Here is a 26869-nt window from a genome sequence, read left to right on the forward strand (position 1 = left end):
TACTGTATTTGTCTTTTAAGGGGTCGGTTAGCTCAGTCAGCTGGGCGGCTGGTTCGTGATGCGAAGCAACGTGAACGGCGCGGGTTCAATTCTCGTGCTGGCTGAGGTTATTCATGAAGTTAATCATTTTTTGGGGGAGGGGAAGGAAATATTTTTATTCAAGGCATTTCAGTTTGAATGGAGAACACAATACAATCAACTTTATAAAAGTATCTCCCAACAAATCCCCCCCCCCCCACCCCATCTTGAACTCTACCTGCCCTACTTTGTAACTGAATTATAAATAATATAAATTACACCCCCCCAACACACACACACAACATGGTGACACTTAACAATCCTTAAAGAAGGAGATAAACAGCTTCCGCCTCGAATGGAAACTTTCCTGTGATCCTCTAATGGCAAACTTTATCTTTTCCAAATGAAGGAATTCTGCCAAATTACTCCCCCATCCCACTGCCTTGGGCAGCTCCGGAGCTCGGCATCCTAACCAGGTCCTCCTCCAGCTATCAGGGAGGCAAAGGCTAACACGTCAGCCTCTCTCCCCACCTACACTGTTGGATCTTCTGAGACTGCAAATCACACCACCCACTGACTTGGTGCTACTTTCAACCCTAAAGTCTCTGACATAGTCCCTGCAAAGGATTCCCAAAACTCCCATCAATTTCGGGCAGGACTAAAACATACGGGTGTGGTCTGCTGGCCCTCTGGAGCATCGGCCACACTTATCCTCCACCTCCTGAAAAACCGAATCCTGCACTCTATGCACCACCTTAAATTGGATTAAACTTAATATGGCACACAAGGAAGTTGAATTTATCCTCCCCAGGGCCTCACTCCAAATCCCCCCACCCCTTCAGATGTTTCACCTGGCTCCTCCTCCCACTTCCTCATTATCTGCTCTAATGTGGCCTTCTCCTTTTCCATTAACTGTCTATAAATGTCAGAGATCTTGCCCTCCCCAATCTCGTCCTCACATAATCTTCTCGATTGGGGAGGGGGGTACCACCACACACACACCCCCCCCCCCCCCCCCCCCCCCCCCACCCCCCCCCACCCCGATCAGCCAAATCCAGAACCCAATAAGCTTTTCACAGCCCCTGTCTCGTCCATCTCCCAGGTCCCCTCAAGGTGGTCGTCCCCATCTCCCTCCACCCAATGACTCCATTGAAAGACCTCATCCCCGGCAAATGCTGCAAAGCTCAATTACTACATAGTAACAGTGCAAAGTGAATAACAACAATAACAATCAAACTTGAAAACATACAGTCCTCACCACCCTGAGTACAATACCACAGTTCCACTGTGCAGGTGAACCCACACAAGAACCAATGTCCTCAAACATCTCTCAATCCCTGATCATTCATAAATGTATCCCTCTCCCCCATGTGTCAAAATAATGTTCCATTCCTCCATACGTGATCCAGAAACGAGCCGCGTGTAGCATACCAAACTGAATCTTGTTCTTGAAAAGAACAGCCGTGGCCTTATCAAAGCCAGCCCTTCTGTTGGCCAGCTCGGGTAGCCTCACGATCTTTAAGTTCTGCTTCCGTGAGCAGTTCTAAAGGTACTCAGACTTCTCCCTCCGCTTTTTCTGCCCTTCTGCCATTGCCAGCATTTCGGCCTCTAAAGAGGCCATCCGATCCTTGTGGTGGGCCACTGATTCCTCCACATTCTGGAATTGACGCCCTTTGCGTGACTCTGCTCGAAATTCGATCAACTGCCCCGTCTACCACTGTGCAGGCAGAGACGTTGCAGGTCCCTCCACCATCTTTTTCTTTCCAGTGCCACGCACATTGTCCTGGTCTGAGGAATGTCCTTTGCTCGACTCATTCCTTGTTTTATTTTGACATTCCCCGCTGAAGGAAAAACTCTATTTCCTTAACCTGGCACTTTTCCCGCTTGCAGCATCCCCGAAAATGGGGCAAGAAAGGCAAGTGAATGCGTCCTCGGAAGGAGCCACCCCGTGTGCGGCCACTTACTCCGTGGCAGCCACCGGAAGTCCTCAGGCCCTGCCTTCTCAACCGTGGCTCTTGCCCGACATGTTGTGACCTTCCAGTTACATCACCACCAAAGGGGAGAGTGGCCTCTGGCCCTCTGGGACTGTGGTCACATTAACATTGCATTTGTCTTTCTAATTTAATGATGGGAACAAGCTGTTTATGTTCCTAACTCTTATCATTGTGGCCACATTGATGGTGCAGACAATATGATCATTGCTTTCAGCTTGGATATATGCCTATGGGTTTGAACTGCTTCTGTGTGGCACAACTAGGAATTATGGGGGGTGGTTTATGCTCGTGTAGGTGCAATGGGAATAGAAGTAGACCATTCAGCCCCTTGTCCATGCTCCTTCATTCAGTTTGATTTCGGAGCAATAAATGACAATGCATATATCTCAAATGCCAGGACAAACTGTTCAAATGCCAGCTGCTTGGTAAAGAGAAGTGGCTGAAAACAGAACTTAAACAAAAAAAAGATATTGAATGTGGGGACTGCTGCTAACATTGTTTAGTACCTGCCTGTTGTTTCTGTGAGAAGGTGATGGCTCCTCCGCGAATGATTGTTTGTGCAGCTGATGAGAATGTGAAACTGAGTACTGCATGGAGTGGTTGAGGTTATTAATGTGGATGAGGTGGAAAGTTAGATGAGTATATGAGGGGAGAAAGGAATATGAGGATACATTGATGAGGTGAGATAAAGAAAGGCTGGAGGAGGTTCGTATGGAGCATGAAAACTGGAAATGGCCTGTTTCTGTACTGTGAATTCTATATAACTGGGTAGCTTGCACAGCCACTTCAGAAGGCATTGAGTTAGTGGGCTAAAGCAGGAGTTGTCCAGTGCATTAGACACCAGCTATGTTTGGCCAATTGGGAATTACGATTGTATTTGTCTAGTAAATTAAGAAAATGAGCAATTGATGGTGTTGTTTGACAAATATCAACATTCTCATGGCTCATGCATGTGTACTTGAAACGTTTAGTGCACCTGGTAAAATGTAATGTGGAATCCGTGCGTGCAAGTGTTTTTGATCAGATATTGCATCCTTCGATGCAAATCAGTTGGAGGTTTATTAAATAACTACACACTGAATGCATGTCATTTACCTACTAAAATTAGTGCATGTGCTTAGTGTTTTTGTAACCACACCTGTTGAGTGGCAGAATCTCCAGAAGGATGAGCTAGGCGGGTTTTTCAACAACTTCGCACAGTGGTGGGCAACCTGCGGCCCATCTGGGTTCTGAGTGCAGCCTATGAGACATTTTGTTGACTGTTGCCCATGCGCAGGGTTGCCACCTTCCACTGATTTTCACCTGCGTAGTTTTTTTCTACCGGTGTGACTGACGTGATTCGCACATAAAGCGAGGGCAAGTGAAGTGAGGAGCGTGCTGATTGCTCACAGCATTGACTGAGAGCCGTGCATTCCCTCTGCGTCCAAAGTGTAAATACTTATTTTGTACCATTTGAAATTGGTCGTTCTGTTAATATATAAATGATTGCGCATTTTCTATCATTTGTTATCAAATATTTGGCGTGTATTAAATGTATTTAATCTTATTCGTAGTGTCATGGTTATTCAACAAGCCCGATTTTAATCTTGTGGCCCACTAAGATGGAGCCCACTCAGCTGCCTTGGTTGCCCGTCACTGAACTAGCAGTTTCCACAGCCAACATTAGCTTATAAATGATCAGACTGATTGTAATAATTTGCCATGCTGGAGTTTGAACGGGTGACCTGAGTGTTAATAGTAGAGAACAGAATAGAATCGTAGAATACCTACAGTGCAGAAAGAGGCCATTCGGCCCGTTGAGTCTGCACCCTTCGGAAAACCGCTGTCCCTATCCCCGTAACCCCACCTGACCTTTGGACACGATGGGATAATTTAGCATGGCCGATCCACATAACCTGCACAACTTTGGACTGTGGGAGGAAACCGGAGCACCCGGAGGAAACCCACAGAGACACACACAAAATGTGCAAACTCCACACGGACAGTCAACCCAGGCTGGAATTGAACCCAGGACCCTGGTGATGTGAGGCAGCAGTGCTAACCACTGTCCCAACGTGCCGCCTCCAGAGGACCAACAACACGTGTAAAAGCTTTTCATTTCAAATAGAAAAGCATTGCAACTGCAAAGGAACCCATTGGTATAAATACATTGGTCAGTATACGTAAGCAGGAGACGCACTAAGCTACAAAATATGATATCAGGCAAGATTAACAGTGGTCCAGCCTGTAACTAGAGTTCTGTTGATTTTGAATACTGTCCTGGAGCTATGAGATACATGACTGGATAATCTATTTTGGTGATGGCTGAGTAATAATTATTGGCCATTGCATTGGGACAGCTTCACTGTTTCTGCCCACCTCCGCCTGTTACTGTCCTGAAGTGTCAGGTCTTTGGATATGAGCGTGAACCAAAGATGTTTTGACACACAGACTTGAGTGCCACCATTGAACCAAGGGTGATGTAGCTCGGGGAGTGGAGTTCCAATTTCACTCCACCATTCTCCGAAAAGAATGAACAGTGATTCAGTCATGATACATTCTATTCCTATATTAGATTGGCTTTGCAAAGGATAATGCTCACTTTTATCCTGAAAAGGGCACTCCAGCTGTGCAGAAGCAGAATCTCATTGACGGGGTCACAGAAAAGTAACCCTATTCTATTTAAATGTGTGATTTCGAAGATTTAAAAAAAATATAGGCCGGAATTCTCCGGCCTCCTGCCGGGTCGGAGAATCGCGCGACGCCAGGTCGCCATTCTCCGATGCAAGGCAAAACGGGCGCCCGCGTATGGCGCCTGGCTGCTTGCAGAATCGCCGGAAACGGTCGCAGTGGCGATTCTCCGGGCCAGATGTTCGTCCCCTCCGTGGTGGTGTTGTGTTGTGTTCTTTCATGTCTGTCTGTCCCCTGTGTGCTAGTGTCCTGTGTCGTGCCTGTCTGTACCCTGTGTGCCTGTGTCCTGTGTCGTCGTGTCGTGCCTGTCTGTCCCCTGTGTGCCCGTATCCTGTGTCATCGTGTCGTGCCTGTCTGTCCCCTGTGTGCTGGTGTCCTGAGTCGTCGTGTCATCAGTGGACTGAGCCGGTGGGCTGTTGTTGGAGCTGCCCTCCCCATCGCTGCTCGAGTCCCTGCGGGCTGGCCGCCCCGGCGCTGCCTGGCCGTGGTGTAAGCCTGATGCGCCTGGTTGGTCTGCGTCGGCTGGCCGTCCAGCCGCTGGATGCGGGCGGTGTCTGCCAGGTGCTCCGGGTCGGTCACCGCGTGTCCCTGTGACACACAATACACCATCATGGTTAGGCAGGTGGAGGGGGGTGTGGGTCGCGGTGAGGGGGGAGTGCTGAGGGGGGGGGGGGGGGGGGGGAAAGAGTGCTGGGGGGGGGGGGGGGAGAGAGTGCTGGGGGGGGGGGGGGGGAGAGAGTGCTGAGGGGGGGGGGGGGAGAGAGTGCTGAGGGGGGGGGGGAGAGAGTGCTGAGGGGGGGGGGGAGAGAGTGCTGAGGGGGGGGGGGAAGAGAGTGCTGAGGGGGGGGGGAGAGAGTGCTGAGGGGGGGGGGAGAGTGCTGAGGGGGGGGGAAGAGTGCTGAGGGGGGGGGGAAGAGTGCTGAGGGGGGGGGGAGAGAGTGCTGAGGGGGGGGGAAGAGTGCTGAGGGGGGGAAGAGAGTGCTGAGGTGGGGGGGGGGGGGAGTGCTGCGGGGGGGCGGGGGGAGTGCTGCGGGGGGGTGCAGAGGGGGCGGGGTGGGGCAGAGGGGGGGAGTGCTGCGGGGGTGGGGCAGAGGGGGCGGGGTGGGGCAGAGGGGGAGGAGGGGAGGGCAGAGGGGGAGGAGGGGAGTGCAGAGGGGGCAGGGGGGGGGGAAGAGGGCAGAGGGGGGGAGAGGGCAGGGGGGGGAAGGAGTGATTGGGGGGGGGGGGGAGTGCTGGGGGGGGTAAAGAGTGCTGGGGGGGGAGAAGAGTGCTGTGGGGGGGGGGGAAGAGTGCTGGGGGGGTGCGGGAGTGCTGGGGGGGGCGCGGGAGTGCTGGGGGGGGCGCGGGAGTGCTGGGGGGGGGAGGGAGTGAGTGCTGGGGGGGAGGGAGTGAGTGCTGAGGGGGAGGGAGTGAGTGCTGGGGGGGGAGTGAGTGCTGAGGGGGGGAGGAGTGCTGAGGGGGGGAGGAGTGCTGAGGGGGAGGAGTGCTGAGGGGGGAAGAGGGGGGGCTGGGTGGGGGGGGGGAAAGAGAGGGCTGGGTGGGGGGCGGGGAGAGGGCTGGGTGGAGAGGGCTGAGGCGGGGGGGGGGGGAATCTCACTTGGTGGCACGCTCCCAATCTCAGCATGGGCAATCTCCTGGTCCTCGGGTGCACCAGCTATGTCCAGTGCCCTCTGCTTGTGCACAGTGAGGGGCCGCAAGTCAGGTTCACCCCCTCAGGTTCGGGCACGCTCTTGCTGGTCATGGGCGCTCTTCTCCTTGGGGAATTTGGGGGGGGGGGGGGAAATGACAGCTTTGTTAGGCGGATCTATGTTGGCATGGGTGCACAGGCACTCGTCCAACGCGGCTTGTATGGGTGGCTGCAGCCATCCTGTACCGTCCCCCTGGGGAGGAGGTGGGTGTTACACGTGGGGGATCGGGGGGTTGGTACCATGGGCACGTTGCTGAGTACTCACCCTGGCTGCTCTCAGTAGGTCGTTGAGCTTTTTGCGGCACTGCTCGCCCGTCCTGGGAGTCAATGCGATGGCACTGACCGCCATGCCCACCTCCTTCTACAGATGCCGGGCCAAGTTGGGTGGGACCCTCTGGCCGGGTCCAGAGACAGACGCCGTCTCCTCTCCTCGAGGGCGTCCATGAGCGTCTCCAGATCATGGTCGGTGGGCCGGGGCGCTGCTCAGCGTGGCGCCATGTTGCTCCATTGGCAGCCTGTGCGCTCGCGTCACCTTATGCGCGACTCTGCGCCGTGTCGATTACATGGCGCCACGTCTCCGAGGCTGCGCCCCTGCACTTCCCGCCGTGCCACTGCTGGCCCCCTAGTACGGCGCAGAATGTGGTCCCGGAAAGGCCGCCGACTGCGGAGTGAAACACTCCCGTTTTGGCGCCGGCGCTGACACATGCCGTCGGAGCGGAAAATCGCGCCCATAGTTCTTGGGATGTGATTGATATCAGCAAGGCTGCACGTTTGTTCTGAATCCCTACAAGAAGGTGAGGAGGGGGTGGGGGGGGGAGAGCTGTTGTGAAGATTTTATTTAAGAGTGTCACGTCAGATAACATTAAGAGCCAGCTATGAGGTGTGCAAATCACAAGTAGACCAGATTAGGTAGCATGGTGGACAGGTTAGTTTGTGAATCACTTGAAAGTTTACAACAATCTGGCATGTGTTGATTGGATTTCACTTTCTTGCTGACATCAAGTTCTTTATTTATCTTGTGGCAGGTCTGTTTGGCATCATCCTCCCCTCCAACCTTTCATTATGTGTTGGTTAACTCATTGCACAGAATTATTACAAACGTAAGTATTCCACGATGCAGAAAACTGTAATTCTGCCGAATAATTAGATTTGAATGGTTCCTGTTGATGTAATTCACAAACATCTGAATACTATCTCAATACCTTGTGGTAAAGGCATAATATGGATTGTTATATAAATTGTGCCTTTTATTAAAGCATCATAGAGATACAGTTTAGTTTAAATTTGTATATTTTATGAAGATTTCTGGTGCTGCACTTTCTGAGGCAGTTATGTTTTTAAAATTAGAAAGTTGGGCTGCATCTCCCTCTCGCCCTTATTTTTACTACTAACCCCTAGTTATAGATTCTCTGACAGGAGGAAACATCCTCTCCACAACCACCCTGCCAATATTCCTCAGGACCGTGAACGTTTCGATCAAGTTGCCTCTTACTCTTCTAAACTTTAATAATAATCTTTATTGTCACAAGTAGGCTTACATTAACAATGCAATGAAGTGGGGCAGCATGGTGGCGCAGTGGGTTAGCCCTGTTGCCTCACGGCGCCGAGGTCCCAGGTTCGATACCGGCTCTGGGTCATTGTCCGCGTGGAGTTTGCACATTCTCCCCGTGTTTGCGTGAGTTTCACCCCCACAACCCAAAAGATGTGCAGGGTAGGTGGATTGGCCACGCTTAATTGTCCCTTAATTGGAAAAAAAAATGAATTGGGCACTCTGAATTTAAAAAAAAAAACACTGCAATGAAGTTACTGTGAAAAGCCCCTAGTCGTCACATTCTGGTGCCTGTTTGGGTACACGGAGGGAGGAGGGAGAATTCAGAATGTCCAAATCACCAACAAGCATGGCTTTTGGGAGGAAACCAGAGCGCCCGGAGGAAGCCCATGCAGATACGGGGAGAACATGCAGACTCCGCAAAGACAGTGACCCAATCCGGGAATCGAACCGGGGACCCTGGCGATGTGATATCACACCTAACTACTGTGCTGCCCTACAAACCTTATCTGTGCAACCTTTCCTCAAGACAACCCGTCCATTAACTGGTATTAGTCGAGAAACCTTTTCTGACCTGCTTCTAATGTTCAAGGTGTAAGGTGAGTATGTTCCCAACTATTGTCTGGGTGATAGTCAATTTACTCTGTGCAGACCCTCCGTTTGAGAGTTCCACATGTCCGTGTTTTGCATTAAGCCTGAGGGGGTCCTGTTCCTCATCTGAAATGTTAAATAGTCTGAAAGTATCCCTGGTCCGAATGGAGTAGAAATGAGAGTCAGATGTTGCCAAGGAAATTTTCATTAACCGTAAAAAGGTAAACAATTGACCTCATCATAAGGAAGCAGCTTTGAAGGATTTATTCCCTGTTTTTCTGAGCATGATTGCAAATTGAATAATTTCACTGATCTTTCTAAGATTGTTTCCTTGACCTCTGCCAAAAAGAGATTTATGAGGGTGGCACGGTGGTGCAGTGGTGAGCACCGCTGCCTACTGCGCACAGGACCCAGGTTCGATCCTGGCCCTGGGTCACTGTGTGGAGTTTGCACATTCTCCCCATGACTGCGTGGGTTTCACCCCTACAACCCAAAGATGTGCAAGTTAGGTGGATTGGCCACGCTAATTTGCCCCTTAATTGGAAAGAAATAATTGGGTACTCTAAAAATTTTTTATTTTTTTTTAATGTATCAAAAAAAAAGATTTATTGAAATAAAGTGTAAATATGAGAGGGAGTCTGATTCTCTATTCTACTTCTGAAAAGAGAGAACCATGTTTTAACCAGCATATTTTCCGTTGATGTGCGTACAGTTGAACCTTAATTAGAAGTTACTTAGTTTAAATATTTGGTTTTGCACTACACTCCGACTTTGCTATGTAAATTAGATTACAACTTGAAATTGTCAGGAATAGGTCAAACATTATTTAAAGTGAAAGTGTAGTTGTTATTGGACGCCACCTGTTTCAGAGAACATTTAAGGTGCTTGCTCAAACGTGGCAGAACCGGTTTTGAGACGACAATGCTTCACCTGCCGTTTTCCAACGTGCCCTGGGGAAAAAGCAATGGCATCTCGTGGGCAGAAGATATGTTAGCCTCTGATGCTGCTGGAGCAAGGAAAGGTTTATGTTTCTTGCAGCAATGGGTGACAAGTGAAATTCACATTGACTATCTGTTGCATCTTTTAAACCTAAAGGCAGGACTGTACCCGTTGCTGTATAAGGACATTCAGTTAACTGTCATTAACTCTGCATGCTTGAATTAGTTTCCCCTTGCCGTGGAGCTTTACAGCACACAGAGGCTCTTTGGCCCACCGTGTCTGGACCGCCCATCAAACACCTATCTATTCTAATCCCGTTTTCCAGCACTTGTATGTTATGACATTTCAAGTGCTGATCTAAACAATTCTTAAATGTTGAGGGTTCCTGCCTCGGAGACTCTTTCAGGCAGTGAGTTCCAGATTCCCAACACTGGGTGAAAATGTTTTTACTCAAATCCCCTCCAAATCTCTCTTTCTGCCCCTCCCGACCTTAAATCTATGCCCCCTGTTTATTGACCCCTCTACTGCAGCATAGTGGTAACGTCATCGGACTAGTAATAGGGAGACTCAGACTATTCCTCTGGGGGCATGGGGTTCATATCCCATCGCAGCCGCTGGTAGAATTTAATGGGCAGCACGGTGGCACAGTGGTTAGCACTGCTGCCTCACAGTGCCAGGGACCCGGGTTCAATTCTGACCTCGCGTGACTGCGTAGCATTTGCATGTTCTCCCCGTCTCTGCGTGGGTTTCCTCCGGGTGCTATGGTTTCCCCCCACAGTACAAAGATATGCAGGTTAGATTAGCAGCTCCTTATTATCCAAAGGTTGGGTGGGGTTATGGGGATGGGGCGGGGGATTAGGCCGAGGTAGGGTGCTCTTTTGAAAGGTCGAACTTACTACTGTAGACGTTCGAACTTACGACAGGGAAAAGTTTCTTCCTTTCTACCCTATCTGTGTCCCTCATAATTTTGTGCACCTCAATCAGGGCCCCCCCAGCCTTCTCTGCTCTAAGGAGAATGACACCAGCCTAACCTGCCTCTCTTCATAGGTGAAGTGCTCCAGCCCAGGCGACATCCTGGTGAATTTTGCTTCCTTGCAAACTCAAACTTAGTATCTACTCCAAACCAATTATTTCAACTGTCACTGCGTAAAGGCAGACTATCAAGATGGGTGTACGCTGTGAACGAATTCTGGAAATGCAAGACTGCACAAACTTAGTTGTCACTAATTAGAATTTTTATTTTTTTAAATCCCAATGCTAAGATGTACTTGAAGTATATTTTATTCAATACTGTTGTTTAATTTAGCACTTGGAATTTGGCAACACGTTGGCACAGTGGATAGCACTGCTGTCTCACCGCCAGGGACCCTGGTTCGATTCCGACCTCGGGTGACTGTCTGTGTGGAGGTTGCACATTCTCCCCGTGTCTTTGTGGGTTTCCTCCGGGTTCTCCGGTTTCCTCCCACAGTCCAAAGATGTGCAGGTTAGGTGGATCCGCCATGCAAAACTGCCCCTTAGAGTGTGGTTGCAGGAATAGGGTGGAAAAGTGGGCTTAGGTAGGGTAGTCTTTCGAAGGGTTGGTGCAGACTTGATGGGCTGAATGGTCTCCTTCTGCACTGTAGGGATTCTAAGTGTTTTAAAGAAACTTCCGCCATGGTGATATTTAATTCAGGTCCTTGAAAGCTGCTACCGGTCACCCAGGTTCCAGCATTTATGCCACAATGCCAGGCATCCTTTTCTGGCACAAAAGCAAATGCTGGAAATCTGAGATAAAGAAAAATGCTGGAAGTACCCAGCTGGTTGGGCAGCATCTGGAGAGTGAAAGAGTTAACTGATGACCTTTTTATCAGAACTATTTCATGATGTGTTGCTGAAATAATTAACAGCAGTAGAAATTGATCAGGTGTGCATTTGTCCAGGAGAGCCTTTCACTCCAAGAGGAGATGGGAATTAACTCCAGTCTTCTGTAATTGAACTGTATGGGAGAAACAATAGGAGATCAGATGAGCTTTCTTTAAGAATATCTCGAGGAGGGCAGCACGGTGGCGCAGTGGTAGCACTGCAGTCTCACGGCGCCGAGATCCCAGGTTCAATCCCGGATCTGGGTCCTGTCCGTGTGGAGTTTGCACATTCTCCCCGTGTTTGCGTGGGTTTTGCCCCCACAACCCAAAGATATGCAGGCTAGGTGGATTGAACATGCTAAATTGCCCATTAATTGGAAAAAATGAATTGGGTACTCTAAATTTAAAAAGAAGAATATCGAGGAAACGTGACCCATGAAACTCTTGCACCCCCTAGTGGTTGGCTCAATCTGAAACCTTTTTTCCAACAGCAAAGTTGTAATATTTCTGAGATGACTTTGATAAAAGTGAACTTGGTCGCCACCTGGGCCCACTGTGGAACCCAATGTTAATTATCAGCTTAACGGCTCTCTCGGTTAACCTACTCCTGAAATGGGGATTTCTATACAAAATATTTACCCTTGTCCTTTTCCAAACCTAATGGTTCTGATCTGTATTTTTAACCGCTTGGTCATATTTGATTTTTCATTGCAATTTATTTGACTGCAGCAGTGCTAATAGTGCCAATGCATTTATGCATCAGTTTCTCAAACTCAACCTTTTGGGAATGGGAGGGCGAGAAGAAATGGAAACACAAATAACTTGCAGTGTAACACTTGAATCCTGTAAGTGATTAAGCATGAGTCATTTTGTACACAACAAACAATCTGAAGTAATACATTTGCTTTAACCACAGGATTCAGTGCAAGTTTGTAGTGCATGTTTTTGATATCAGTCAGTCAAATCTTACTCTTCCCTGAGCCATAACGTGGTAGCTAATTATGCAGCAGCTGAGATTGTCATGCGCGATGATTTTTTAAAAAACAATGTTTTTTTTCCCCCATTGGTGTCCTAAGCTTAAAAGGCTATAGGACACGTTTAAATCATGGCAGCTTTTCCAGTGGTTTTATTTTATTCATTGTGCTTCTTTTCTGGTTCTCCTGTGGTTTCTGAGTTAGGCTAATTTAAGCCTGGAAACACTTTTCATCTGTCAGCACTGCTTGAATTGAGCTTGATTACTTCCTGACGCCAAATAAACAAATAGTCAATCCACATTTCCTCTACTAATTTCCTTCCCCCTCCCCAGACAGGATTACGGGTATTGCTCACTGTCCTTGCATCCTGTTAAGAGATGCATTAACATGTACAATGTGTGGTCTATTATCACCTTTTTGGATCACTTTGAAAACCTCTATCATATGACAGGAAAGTCAAATATAAACAAAACAATTGCACCATTTTACCCAGTTGGAAACTAATGAGGAAGCAATTGACGCACCTCAGTGGAGTTCAATTATGTAACCAGTTTAAGAATAAGCAGATTTTAAATTGGATTTTTTTGTTGCAAATAAACTGCAATCGTACTCCGTTTCTGAGTCAAATTGGGACTAAAATTGGTAAATGACTTGCTTTCAGTTTCTAGGAGCTATCTAAAAAGCAGACACCCGAAGGCTAATGCTCTTTGGCCACGATTAACAGCATTGTTGGAAGATACAAAGCAGTTAGAACAATGGTCTTTTTACTCTGGGATATGAGCTTGAATCTGGCCTGATTTAATATTGACTTTGTAGCTCTCTGTGTAATAACCTCATCCCAGTTCCTTTTAGGAACAGGTTGACAGGACAAAATCACGTGCAATTTGGCACTAATAGTTCTGTGAAAACCATGAAGTTGGGAGGATGAAATGGCTGTGTGCACGTAACAGAGGCTTGGAGGGAAACAATGGCTTTTGGGTTATGCATGTGTAAAAATTCTGATCTGCCCTTCTCATGACAGTAAAGCAGTGGTGTATTAACGCATTAAATTGCGAAGATTTCTGTAGGCGTAGATGTGAGGTCAACATTTGAGTGTATGATGTTAAAATAAATGTCTCATTTTTCTCTCATTTCTTCACCACTGCCTTCACACCTTTACATTTTCAGTCAGCGGTGGATTGGTGGCCTAAGATCGATGCCGTGTACTGTTACTCAGGAGAACTCAGAGGCATGTTAGCAGAAACTCTGAATCGGGTGATGCAGAGCTGCAGCACACACGCTCCCTTGCGTATGACATCGGTATGCCTGCTTAGCAGTTTCATGTTGTGTTCTTTGAATGTTTCCATCATGCCATTCCTGCAGTTTTTCCATAACTGTTTGTCTGGGAAATATAGTTTCTAGCACAATTTTTTTTTTTGAACCATGCATCCTCAAATACAAATATTTATTAATTTGCAACAGGTAGAGTATATTAGAATCCAAATAATTAACACATTTGGTGGATATAAGTCATCATTGGGATTTGCACTTTTACCATAGAGGGCATTTTCTCTGCTGAGCAATTCTCTTGTGTGCTAAAATTTGAGTTACTGGTTTGGTAAAGAATAAAATTTTGGGTTTAGTGAATATTGATATTTGTGGCTATTTTCCAAGTTATTTGGTTTGGAAAGGGGCGGTATCTGTGGATGGAATATTCTTAGTTCAGACCCTGCAGGATACTTTTCAATAGGGATAGACAAATACAAATATCTGCCCTCTCCTGGCACAGATGGTAATTATTCTGTTGGTCTCTGTTCTTTTTATTATGAAAGATTGTGAATAAATAAACTAGAAACCAACTTAGGAAAAAAGCTTAAACATTTAAGCAGACAAGTGAACAAACTTGTCGAGGTGGAGCCCAAGTTATATTTTCTATGCATTGCAGACCCTCACTTATTAGGAGTCAAGAATTATTTTGTGACAATGTGGTTGGAGTAGTGAATATTCAATAGCCTCTGACAGAAGTTGGAAGGCCAAGATATTATAACAGAAATAGGGGAAGTCTGAGCTTCAATATGTACAGTAGATACAATATTTCAAGTAACCTGCCATAATCAAAAAAGGTGCATGATATATCTATTATGTACCAATGCTAAAAGAATATCAACCTTGAATACAAACAGGGCAATTCTGTCCCTAAGCTGCATACCCTTCCCATCGGAGAAGGCAGCTGCCCTATCACAAATGTCCTCCAAAGTCATTCTAAACACAGCTGTTGATCAAACAAATGGCCACAAGTCATGATATTTCCCTGCACTCAGTTATACAGTGTGTGGATAGAACCCTATTGCTTCTTATTGATTGATAGCTCTAGCCAGATAGGAAAGGCGACCGATAAAGCTGTAAGCGCATTGTATCTTGTTGACCCCTCAAGCTGAGAAACAAAACCTACCAGGCAGGAGGCTTTCTGAGCCAATATTGGGCACCAACAAATGGAAACCATATATTTAAATTGTTCTAATCTGTCTTGTTTTCAATGCAAGTTATTTTATTTATCTTTTATCTAATATCCATTGCTCTCTGGCAGTCTACCTAAATCCTTAACTCAAAAAGGAAAAAAGAAGCAATTGTGCAACCAACTTTTAGCTTTCTCTTGTAGCAGCTATAGTACAGACTTCTGATGTTTAATATTTTTTACACTGGATACTTGCTGTGTATGTGTTTGTTTTATACTGTAGTCTATTTTGCACATTGGTGTTGAATTGACACTACACAACTGGACGGACCAGGTAAATTTTTGTACTTGTCTATCGCTGGTATTTTAGATTTCCAATGGTCTAAGTGCTGAATTCTGCTGTAGGGGATGACGCTTTGTAGATTACATAGAGAAAAGGTGATTTCTTTACATAAACTGATGTTAAGGAATATTGCAGGTTGGGAACCCAGAGCTAAACTTATGTAGCTTTGCGTTCTGAGCTTTTAGTTTGCTGCTTTATTGAAAATTATTAACTTGGGCCGTAATATTGCTTTATTTCTGTAGTGCACGTCGATCAGATGAAGTATTGAAGTTGCATAGTTTTTTTTCCAAGAATCTAAAAGAAGTGGAGTATGTTGAATATTTGTGAATTGGAGTATTTTGACCAAAACTACTGACTAGCTTATTGGGAGTTGTGGGGGTGCGGGGGGGTTGGAGAAAATATTGCAGTTGTAAAACATGTTGCAAAACCTTTCATTTCATAACTCATTTGTAAATGTTATATTTAGTGTCACCTGTTCGGATAGGAAGCAGCTGTTTAACATGGCTACTCTGACATTGATTGGTGGTGCTTTGTCTTCTGCTTTATTTTCTGTGCTTATTGGCTGCTGTCGCTCACATGATCAGATGCCAACCAGTCACTGTTTTGCATGGCAGTGGGCTTCTGTTGCTGTAAGTATGATTCATAGTAACTATCACAGAAAAGCAATTAGACCACTGCCTTTTCTGTGCTTAGTTACGTTAGTAAACACAACATAATCCATCTAGGTCTGAATATGTAGCATGCATCCACCTTCTCAAATAAAATCTTAACTGTCGAAAAAAAGATCTGATTAAATTTAAACAGCTCCTTTTCTGCCATGCACTTACTAATGTTTCACACTTGATTGTTTATTTTTGAATGTACGTGGTGGTTTTGATAAGCATAAATATATGTATGCACAGGTTAGTGTCTCGTAAACATATGAATCGGATATTCAGTGCATTCAAAGCCAGAGCAGTATTTTAATGTGTATGATTAGGTGGGTGATTTGTAAGAAAAGGGCCATCCTGCAGAGGTTCATGACTTTCCACTTGTTTTATACATTTATTTCAGAGTCTTACATTCAAGGAAAAAATGACGAGCCTTAAATTTAAAGAGAAACCAACAGACTCCGAAACCCGAAGTTATAAATTTTTATTGTTGGCCATTGTGAAATTAATTCACGGAGACCCAAAGCTCATGTTACATGTAAGTATTGATGAGGGACGTCAGGCTCCAGGTTTGAAAGAATATTTGCGTTGCAAGTCAATGCCGTTTTTTTGTTGTTGCAACTAACTGATCAGAAACTCATGACTTTAAATACAATAAGTAACCAGGCTAATTTATTGAGTAGTATTTTTATTCCTACAAACAAGAATGGATGTAATTTTATTTCGGTCTGCTCGTAGATGATAACGTGCCACTTCAATTAATCTCTCTTAAGCCCAACTTTGAATTCTTGGATGGTATGATACCATTCAAGTGGCCAATAGAGCACTGAAAGTTTTGAATCGCCAGGTGCCCAGTTGTGGATTAATGTGTGATGGGTAGAGTTCTGTAGTAACAGGTGAAATTGGTGCGGATGCTACAGCACATGCACAATTGTTAGCAAAACACTAGATCACTTTTGGTACGTGTTGAATTGCTATTATTTGCCAAATGAAGAAGACATTGAGATTTTGATGTGTTCTGGTAACTGAGGATGACCAAGGTTCAAAAGTACGAGGCCAAGGTTCTCAAATTTAGGTGTGCAAGTCGTGCTTTCTCTGGCGATGAATAGAAGCCGCTCCCAGGAGCAAGTCAATCCAGTGAATTAGTAGGGGCGTAACCGTACTGCAATTTTGTTGGGCTAACACCTGACTACTGACACTTGAATATGCTGAGACCGTTGGTAAGATTTGGCTCCAATTTAATACATCCAGAATAAAAAGACATTGTGTTTAGTAGTACCTAGTATCAATAGCCACTGAGCCCAGTATAATTTTGCCTGAAACTTGCTATGACATTCTTAAGTCATAAATTTGTGATTTAAAGTGCTGAACGTATAGGACCCAAAACTCGAGGAAGCTAAAAATAGTAGTTCATATTACCTAGAATTCACCTTTAACAACTCTTTACTGTGGCAATAACTTTTTCTGTAAAAATATTTATGGGTACCTCTGAATTATGGGTCATCTATTATGATCCAATTTCAGCAATAACCTGCTCACGGATGCTCCCGTTTGGGTTCCAACAGGGTCATTCAGCTCCTGACCGTATTACAGCCTTGGTTCAAACATGGACAAAAGAGCTGAAATGCCAGAGGTGAGGTGAGAGTGACTGCCCTTGACATCAAGGCAGCATTTGACCGATTATGGCATCAAGGAGCCCGAGCAAAACTGGAGTCAATGGGAATCAGGGGGGAAACTTTCCGCTGGTTGGAATCACACCTAGCACAAAGGAAGTTGGTTGTGGTGGTTGGAAGTCAATAATCTCAGCGCCAGGACATAACTGCAGAGTTGCTCGGGGTAGTATCCTAGGCCCCAACATCTTTAGCTGCTTCATTATTAGGTCAGAAGGCAGTTCACCCACCGCCACCTTCTGAAAGAACAATTCGGATGGGCCACAAACACTGGCCTAACCAGCGACGCCCACATCCCGTAAATGAAAAAAATACACCAAAAATTACTTCCCAAATGACTGAGAAGAGACCATGAAGGAAATATCGATTATTCCTGTCAGGAAGTGGCTGGGACTAAGAAATGCAAAGGAACATGTGAAGTAGTTTAAAAAATGTTTCAGGCTGTTGGACCAGTTATTGGTCAGTCTTATATTACAGCAATAGATCATGGAGAGTATTCTGTGAAGCAGTGACAGGTATTTACATGTCTATGTCAATATTGCTGTTTTTGGTCGATAAGAATGTACAATTTACAGTGTAAGTCCTTAAATATTCTTTTTTTTTTTTAAAACAATATTTTATTGAAAATTTTTGGTCAACCAACACAGTACATTGTGCATCCTTTACACAACATTGTAACAATACAGATAATAATGACCTTTTTAAATTTAAACAAAAACAACAACAAATAAATAAATATTAAATAACAACAACAAAAAAAAAAAACTAGCCCTAATTGGCAACTGCCTTGTCTCAGGCCACACCCCCCCCCCCCCCCCCCCCATCCCTCTCCCCCCCCCCCCCCCCCCCAAAGTCCTGGGCCACTGCTGCTGCCTTCTTTGTTCTCCCCTATCTATCTTTCCGCAAGATATTCGACGAACGGTTGCCACCGCCTAGTAAACCCTTGAGCCGACCCCCTTAGGACGAACTTAATCCGCTCTAACTTTATGAACCCCGCCATATCATTTATCCAGGTCTCCACCCCCGGGGGCTTGGCTTCTTTCCACATTAGCAATATTCTGCGCCGGGCTACTAGGGACGCAAAGGCCAAAACATCGGCCTCTTTCGCCTCCTGCACTCCCGGCTCTTGTGCAACCCCAAATATAGCCAACCCCCAGCTTGGTTCGACCCGGACTCCTACTACTTTCGAAAGCACCTTTGTCACCCCCATCCAAAACCCCTGTAGTGCCGGGCATGACCAAAACATATGGGTATGATTCGCTGGGCTTCTCGAGCACCTCGCACACCTATCCTCCACCCCAAAAAATTTACTGAGCCGTGTTCCAGTCATATGTGCCCTGTGTAATACCTTAAACTGAATCAGGCTTAGCCTGGCGCACGAGGACGACGAGTTTACCCTGTTTAGGGCATCTGCCCACATCCCCTCCTCAATCTCCTCCCCTAGCTCTTCTTCCCATTTCCCTTTTAGTTCGTCCATCATAGTCTCCCCTTCGTCTCTCATTTCCCTATATATATCCGACACCTTACCGTCCCCCACCCATTTCTTTGAGATGACTCTGTCCTGCACCTCTTGTGTCGGGAGCTGCGGGAATTCCCTCACCTGTTGCCTCGCAAAAGCCCTCAATTGCATGTACCTGAATGCATTCCCTTGGGGCAACCCATATTTCTCGGTCAGCGCTCCCAGACTCGCAAACTTCCCATCCACAAATAGATCTTTCAATTGCGTTATACCTGCTCTTTGCCACATTCCATATCCCCCATCCATTCCCCCCGGGGCAAACCTATGGTTGTTTCTTATCGGGGACCCCCCCAGTGCTCCGGTCTTTCCCCTATGTCGTCTCCACTGTCCTCAAATCTTCAGTGTAGCTACCACCACCGGACTTGTGGTATAGTTCCTTGGTGAGAACGGCAATGGGGCTGTCACCATAGCCTGCAGGCTGGTCCCCCTACAGGACGCCCTCTCTAATCTCTTCCACGCCGCTCCTTCCTCCTCTCCCATCCACTTACTCACCATTGAAATATTAGCGGCCCAATAGTACTCACTTAGGCTCGGTAATGCCAGCCCCCCCCTATCCCTACTACGCTGTAAGAATCCCTTCCTCACTCTCGGAGTCTTCCCGGCCCAAACAAAACCCATGATACTCTTTTCTATCCTTTTGAAAAAAGCCTTCGTGATCACCACCGGGAGACACTGAAACACAAAGAGGAATCTCGGGAGGACCACCATCTTAACCGCCTGCACCCTCCCTGCCATTGACAATGCTACCATATCCCATCTCTTGAAATCTTCCTACATCTGTTCCACCAACCGCGTCAAATTTAGCCTGTGCAATGTGCCCCAATTCTTAGCTATCTGGATCCCCAGGTAACGAAAGTCTCTTGTTACCTTCCTCAACGGTAGGTCTTCTATTTCTCTACTCTGCTCCCCTGGATGCACCACAAACAGCTCACTCTTCCCCATGTTCAATTTATACCCTGAAAAATCCCCAAACTCCCCAAGTATCCGCATTATTTCTGGCATCCCCTCCGCTGGATCCGCCACATATAGTAGCAGATCATCCGCATATAAAGATACCCGGTGTTCTTCTCCTCCCCTAAGTATTCCCCTCCATCCCTTGGAACCTCTCAGCGCTATCGCCAGGGGCTCAATCGCCAGTGCAAACAGTAATGGGGACAGAGGACATCCCTGCCTTGTCCCTCTATGGAGCCGAAAATATGCCGATCCCCGTCCATTCGTGACCACACTCGCCACTGGGGCCCTATACAACAGCTGCACCCACCTAACATACCCCTCTCCGAACCCAAATCTCCTCAACACCTCCCACAGATAATCCCACTCCACTCTATCAAATGCTTTCTCGGCATCCATCGCCACTACTATCTCCGTTTCACCCTCTGGTGGGGCCATCATCATTACCCCTAACAACCTCCGTATGTTCGCGTTCAGCTGTCTCCCCTTCACAAACCCAGTTTGGTCCTCATGAACCACCCCCGGGACACATTCCTCTATTCTCATTGCCATTACCTTGGCCAAGACCTTGGCATCTACATTGAGGAGGGAGATTGGTCTGTAGGACCCGCATTGTAGCGGATCCTTTTCCTTCTTTAAAAGAAGCGATATCGTTGCTTCTGACATAGCCGGGGGCAGTTGTCCCCTTTCCTTTGCCTCGTTGAAGGTCCTCGTCAGTAGCGGGGCGAGCAAGTCCAAATATTTTCTGTAAAATTCAACTGGGAATCCGTCCGGTCCCGGGGCCTTTCCCGTCTGCATGTTCCTAATTCCTTTCACCACTTCTTCTACCGTGATCTGTGCTCCCAATCCCATCCTTTCCTGCTCTTCCACCGTGGGAATTTCCAGCCGATCCAAAAACTCCATCATTCTCTCCCTCCCATCCGGGGGTTGAGCTTCATACAATTTTTTATAAAATGTCTTAAACACTTCATTCACTCTCTCCGCTCCCCGCTCCGTCTCTCCATCTTCGTCTCTCACCCCCCCTATTTCCCTCGCTGCTCCCCTTTTCCTCAATTGGTGTGCCAGCAATCTGCTCGCCTTCTCTCCATATTCATACTGTACACCCTGCGCCTTCCTCCATTGTGCCTCTGCAGTGCCTGTGGTCAGCAAGTCAAATTCCACATGCAGCCTTTGCCTTTCCCTATACAGTCCCTCCTCCGGTGCTTCCGCATACTGTCTGTCCACCCTCAGAAGTTCTTGCAACAACCGCTCCCGTTCCTTACTCTCCTGCTTCCCTTTATGTGCCCTTATTGATATCAGCTCCCCCCTAACCACCGCCTTCAACGCCTCCCAGACCACTCCCACCTGAACCTCCCCATTGTCATTGAGTTCCAAGTACTTTTCAATGCATCCCCTCACCCTTAAGCACACCCCCTCATCCGCCATTAGTCCCATGTCCATTCTCCAGGGTGGACGCCCTCTTGTTTCCTCCCCTATCTCCAAGTCTACCCAGTGTGGGGCATGATCCGAAATGGCTATAGCCGTATATTCCGTTCCCCTCACCCTCGGGATCAATGCCCTACCAAACACAAAAAAGTCTATGCGTGAATAGACTTTATGGACATAGGAGAAAAACGAGAACTCCTTACTCCTAGGTCTACTGAATCTCCACGGGTCCACCCCTCCCATCTGCTCCATAAAATCCTTAAGCACCTTGGCTGCTGCCGGCCTCCTACCAGTCCTGGACTTCGACCTATCCAGCCTTGGTTCCAACACCGTGTTAAAGTCTCCCCCCATTATCAACTTTCCGGTCTCTAGGTCTGGGATGCGTCCTAGCATTCGCCTCATAAAATTGGCATCGTCCCAATTCGGGGCATACACGTTTACCAACACCACCATCTCTCCCTGTAATTTGCCACTCACCATCACGTATCTGCCCCCGTTATCCGCCACTATAGTCTTTGCCTCGAACATTACCCGCTTCCCCACTAATATAGCCACCCCCCTGTTTTTCGCATCCAGCCCCGAATGGAACACCTGCCCCACCCATCCTTTGCGCAACCTAACCTGATCTATCAGTTTCAGGTGCGTTTCCTGTAACATGACCACATCTGCTTTAAGTTTCTTAAGGTGTGCGAGTACTCGTGCCCTCTTTATCGGCCCGTTAAGCCCCCTCACGTTCCACGTGATCAGCCGAGTTGGGGGGCTTCCCACCCCCCCCCCCTTGCCGGTTAGCCATCATCTTTTTCCAGCTTCTCGCCCAGTTCCCACGCGGCTGTATTTCTCCCAGACGGTGCCCCCCCGCCCATCCTTTCCCGTACCCACTCCCCCCTTTCCCCAGCAGCAGCAACCCAGTAATTCCCCCCCCCCCCCCCCCCCGCTAGACCCCCCGCTAGCGTAATTACTCCCCCCATGTTGCTCCCAGTAGTCAGCAAACTCTGGCTGACCTCGGCTTCCCCCCGTGATCACGGCTCGCCCCGTGCGGCGCCCCCTCCTTCCTGCTTCTCTATTCCCGCCATAATTATCATAGCGCGGGAACCAAGCCCGCGCCTCTCCCTCGGCCCCGCCTCCCATGGCCAACGCCCCATCTCCTCTCCCTCCCCACCTCCCCCCATCACCACCTGTGGGAGAAAGAAAAGTTACCATACCGCAGGATTAATCATACAATCCCTCTTCGCCCCCCCCCCCCCCCACTCGTCCCACCACTTTGTCCAAACGTTCATTTTCGTAGTCCAATCATTCCAATTTTTCTTCTACAATAAAAGTCCACGCTTCATCCGCCGTCTCAAAGTAGTGGTGCCTCCCTTGATATGTGACCCACAGTCTTGCCGGTTGCAGCATTCCAAACTTTATCTTTTTTTTGTGAAGTACCGCTTTGGCCCGATTAAAGCTCGCCCTCCTTCTCGCCACCTCCGCACTCCAATCTTGATAGACGCGGATCACCGCGTTCTCCCATTTACTACACCGAGTTTTCTTCGCCCATCTAAGGACCATTTCTCTATCCTTAAAACGGAGAAATCTCACCACTATGGCTCTGGGAGCTTCTCCTGCTCTCGATCCTCGCACCATAACTCGGTATGCTCCCTCCACCTCCAACGGACCCGTCGGGGCCTCCACTCCCATTAACGAGTGCAGCATCGTGCTCACATATGCCCCGACGTCCGCCCCCTCCACACCTTCAGGAAGGCCAAGAATCCTCAAGTTGTTCCTCCTTGCGTTATTTTCCAGTGCCTCCAACCTCTCCACAGATCGTTTCTGGTGTGCCTCCTGTATCTCCGACTTCACCACCAGGCCCTGTATGTCGTTTTCATTCTCTGCTGCTTTCGCCTTCACGACCCGAAGCTCCTGCTCCTGTGTCTTTTGTTCCTCTTTCAGCCCTTCAATCGCCTGTAATATCGGGGCCAACAACTCTTTCTTCATTTCCTTTTTTATCTCCTCCACGCAGCGTTTCAAAAACTCTTGTTGTTCAGGGCCCCATGTGAAACTGCCACCTTCCGACGCCATCTTGGTTTCTGCTTGCCTTCCTTGCCGTTGTTCCAAAGGATCCGCTGCAATCCGGCCACTTTCCTCTCCTTTTTCCATCCGTGTCCAGGGGGAACACCCTCCTGGTTTACCGCACGGTGTTTTCAGCCGTTAAAATTGCCGTTGGGGCTCCTATCAAGAGCCCAAAAGTCCGTTTCACAGGGAGCTGCCGAAACGTGCGACTCAGCTGGTCATCGCCGCACCCGGAAGTCCGTCCTTAAATATTCTAAGTGTCAAGGCTGAAGATACTTTTTTCTAAATATATCTTGTATTATGACTTTAAACTGTTTTTGCAGGTAATCTGAATGGAGAATATTTCAGGATCTTTACCCTATTTTTTTTTTTTAAAAAGGAAGTTTTATTATTTTAAAAAATTGCCAAAGATTGGAATCCTCACAATCTTTCAGCTGGTCTCAGTTTAAAAAAAAAAAAAAATTCTACTTGCCAAAATACTGTCTCTTGCTACACAGAATCCAGGGAAACTCGGACACGAAATTCAGAGTAGCACTGCTGAGTTGATAACTGGCCTAGTTCAGCTGGTTCCACAGATGAGCATGCCTGAGATAGCACAGGAAGCCATGGAGGTAAGGACATTGAAAAGATTGCTACCCGTTTCCACTTGCATTTTTCCCTCAGTGCCGCTGAATTGAGGGTTTATTGTTCTCCATTCTGGCAAGCACTAAGAATGTTTCCTCTCTTCATTGATGCCAATAGATCCATTCTGTGTTTCCTCCATTTTCTATCTTCCTTGGTGTGTTATAGACATTTTTAACAGCCTTTTTAAGAACAAAATCCAACCTCAGATTGACCAAATAAATATGCTTCAGTATTTACCCGAGAATAACTACACTGAAACCCGAGAACACAGCGGTTGAACGGTTTTGGTGCTGGGTGAAGGCACCAGTGCATGGTTTGCTGGGTGACTCGAGGATTTGATCTAAAATATTTGCAGTACCAGGCCAAGCCAGTGGCTGGTTTAGCACAGGGCTAAATCGCTGGCTTTGAAAGCAGACCAAGGCAGGCCAGCAGCACAGTTCAATTCCCGTACGAGCCTCCCCGAACAGGCGCCGGAATGTGGCGACTAGGGACTTTTCACAGTAACTTCATTTGAAGCCTACTTGTGACAAAAAGCGATTTTCATTTCATTTCATTTTCAAGCTTGCACTTGCACTAAAATTTACCCTGCCGTTACTATTTCTAGGCCTTGTTAGTTCTTCACCAACCAGAAAACATAGAGCTGTGGAACCCAGATGCACCAATAGAAACCTTCTGGGATATAAGGTGAGGATTGTGTTTGGGGGGTGGGGGGGGGGTATCTGTAAGCTTTAGAAAATGTTAATATTTTAAATACACTCTTCCATTACCCGTTCTATATGGTTATAGTATGTACAATGTAGTAGTCGTTCGGGACGTATGTTTTGCATGTTTGGAAATATTTCTGCAATTACATGCATTGCTTAAATAATTTGCAGCATAAGCATTATAAGACAGCCCCCCCCCTTTAAATGTTTTAACTGAGCATCTTAAAAAGTCAGAGTTTTACAGCACAAAAAAGAGAGGCCCTTTGGCCCATCGTGTCTGTGCCAGCCATTAAGCATCTATTTACGTGAGGTGTCCTGCTGGTTTAGTTATACCTTGAGATGCCTTTGGAACGATGGGCACCATTTGTACCGTTAGATGGAAAAGCACAATAAATTGAATTGAAAAAGTAAATTAGCAGGTAATTGATTCCCTTTACCAGCTTATTCTGGATTTGCTGTCATACACGTGGATGGATTTAGTCATTTGGGTCGGATTCCACAGAATTTTCAGTACAAACAAATGATTTGGCCTTCTCTGCTGGTAAATTAAGTAACCTATTTAAGAAGAACAAAAATGGTTAGTTTTATTTTAGTAATGGGGGAAAATTAGATGTAATGTTGCGCAATAATTGCTTTTGTACATTTGGTCTATTCATATCACTCAATTCAAACTATCTGCTAAATGTTTTGTACAAAGTTGTCATTTTGCTCTGTTTGCACAACTTGTATTGTTGGACAATTCAAATTTAACACCAGTGTTCTACTGCAAATTATCTGGAGTAGATTATAGCTGCCTTTAAGTCATCTTTGTCTACAGGAATAGTGCCAGAATACTGGAGGATAGTAAATGCTGTCCCCTTGTTCAAGATGGGGAGTAGAGACAACCCAGGTAACTATAGGCCAGTGAGCCTTACTTCTGTTGTGGGCAAAATCTTGGAAAGGTTTATAAGAGATAGGATGTATAATCATCTGGAAAGGAATAATTTGATTAGAGATAGTCAACACTGTTTTGTGAAGGGTAGGTCGTGCCTCACAAACCTTATTGAGGTCTTTGAGAAGGTGACCAAACAGGTGGATGAGGGTAAAGCAGTTGATGTGATGTATATGGATTTCAGTAAAGCGTTTGATAAGGTTCCCCACGGTAGACTACTACAGAAAATACAGAGGCATGGGATTCAGGGTGATTTAGCAGTTTGGATCTAAATTGGCTAGCTGGAAGAAGACAAAGGGTGGTGGTTGATGGGAAATGTTCTGACTGGAGTCCAGTTACTAGTGGTGTACCACATGGATCTGTTTTGGGGCCACTGCTGTTTGTCATTTTTATAAATGACCTGGAGGAGGGCGTAGAAGGATGGGTGAGTAAATTTGCAGATGACACGAAAGTCGGTGGAGTTGTGGACAGTGCGGAAGGATGTTACAAGTTACAGAGGGACATAGAAAAGCTGCAGCACTGGGCTGAGAGGTGGCAAATGGAGTTTAATGCAGAAAAGTGTGAGGTGATTCATTTTGGAAGGAATAACAGGAATACAGAGTACTGGGCTAATGGTAAGATTCTTGGCAGTGTGGATGAGCAGAGAGATCTCGGTGTCCATGTACATGGATCCCTGAAAGTTGCCACCCAGGTTGAGAGGGTTGTTAAGGAGGCGTATGGTGTGTTAGCTTTTATTGGTAGAGGGATTGAGTTTTGGAACCATGAGGTCATGTTGCAGCTGTACAAAACTCTGGTGCGGCCGCATTTGGAGTATTGCGTGCAATTCTGGTCACCGCATTTTAGGAAGGATGTGGAAGCATTGGAAAGGGTGCAGAGGAGATTTACCAGAATGTTGCCTGGTATGGAGGGAAGATCTTATGAGGGAAGGCTGAGGGTCTTGAGGCTGTTTTCGTTAGAGAGAAGAAGTTTAAGAAGTGACTTAATTGAGGCATACAAGATGATCAGAGGATTGGATAGGGTGGACATTGAGAGCCTTTTTCCTCGGAAGGTGATGTCTAGCATGAGGGGACGTAACTTTAAATTGAGGGGAGATAGATATGGGACAGATGTCAGAGGTAGGTTCTTTACTCAGAGAGTAGTAAGGGCGTGGAATGCCCTGCCTGCAACAGTAGTAGACTCGCCAACACTAAGGGCATTCAAATGGTCATTGGATAGACATATGGAAGATAAGGGAATAGTGTAGATGGGCTTTAGAGTGGTTTCACAGGTTGGTGCAACATCGAGGGCCGAAGGGCCTGTACTGCGC

General features: G+C 46.8%; 1 protein-coding gene across 7 annotated transcripts in view; it reads left to right on the forward strand.

Annotated features, from left to right (window-relative positions):
- The window catches only part of nf1a (neurofibromin 1a), a 372455-nt gene that overhangs the window by 99086 nt on the left and 246500 nt on the right, over nt 1-26869 (forward strand). For 6 of the 7 annotated variants that reach the window (XM_072469816.1, XM_072469815.1, XM_072469810.1 and 3 more), the window contains exons 11-15: nt 7395-7469; nt 13431-13562; nt 16094-16228; nt 23802-23915; nt 24533-24612. In XM_072469816.1, coding sequence (XP_072325917.1) covers nt 7395-7469; nt 13431-13562; nt 16094-16228; nt 23802-23915; nt 24533-24612 — 536 coding nt within the window. The remainder of the gene's footprint in view (nt 1-7394; nt 7470-13430; nt 13563-16093; nt 16229-23801; nt 23916-24532; nt 24613-26869) is intronic. The other variant, XM_072469813.1, reaches the window with a different exon arrangement.

The sequence above is a fragment of the Scyliorhinus torazame genome, chromosome 12 (assembly GCF_047496885.1).
Source record: "Scyliorhinus torazame isolate Kashiwa2021f chromosome 12, sScyTor2.1, whole genome shotgun sequence".
In the NCBI taxonomy this organism is placed as follows: domain Eukaryota; kingdom Metazoa; phylum Chordata; class Chondrichthyes; order Carcharhiniformes; family Scyliorhinidae; genus Scyliorhinus; species Scyliorhinus torazame.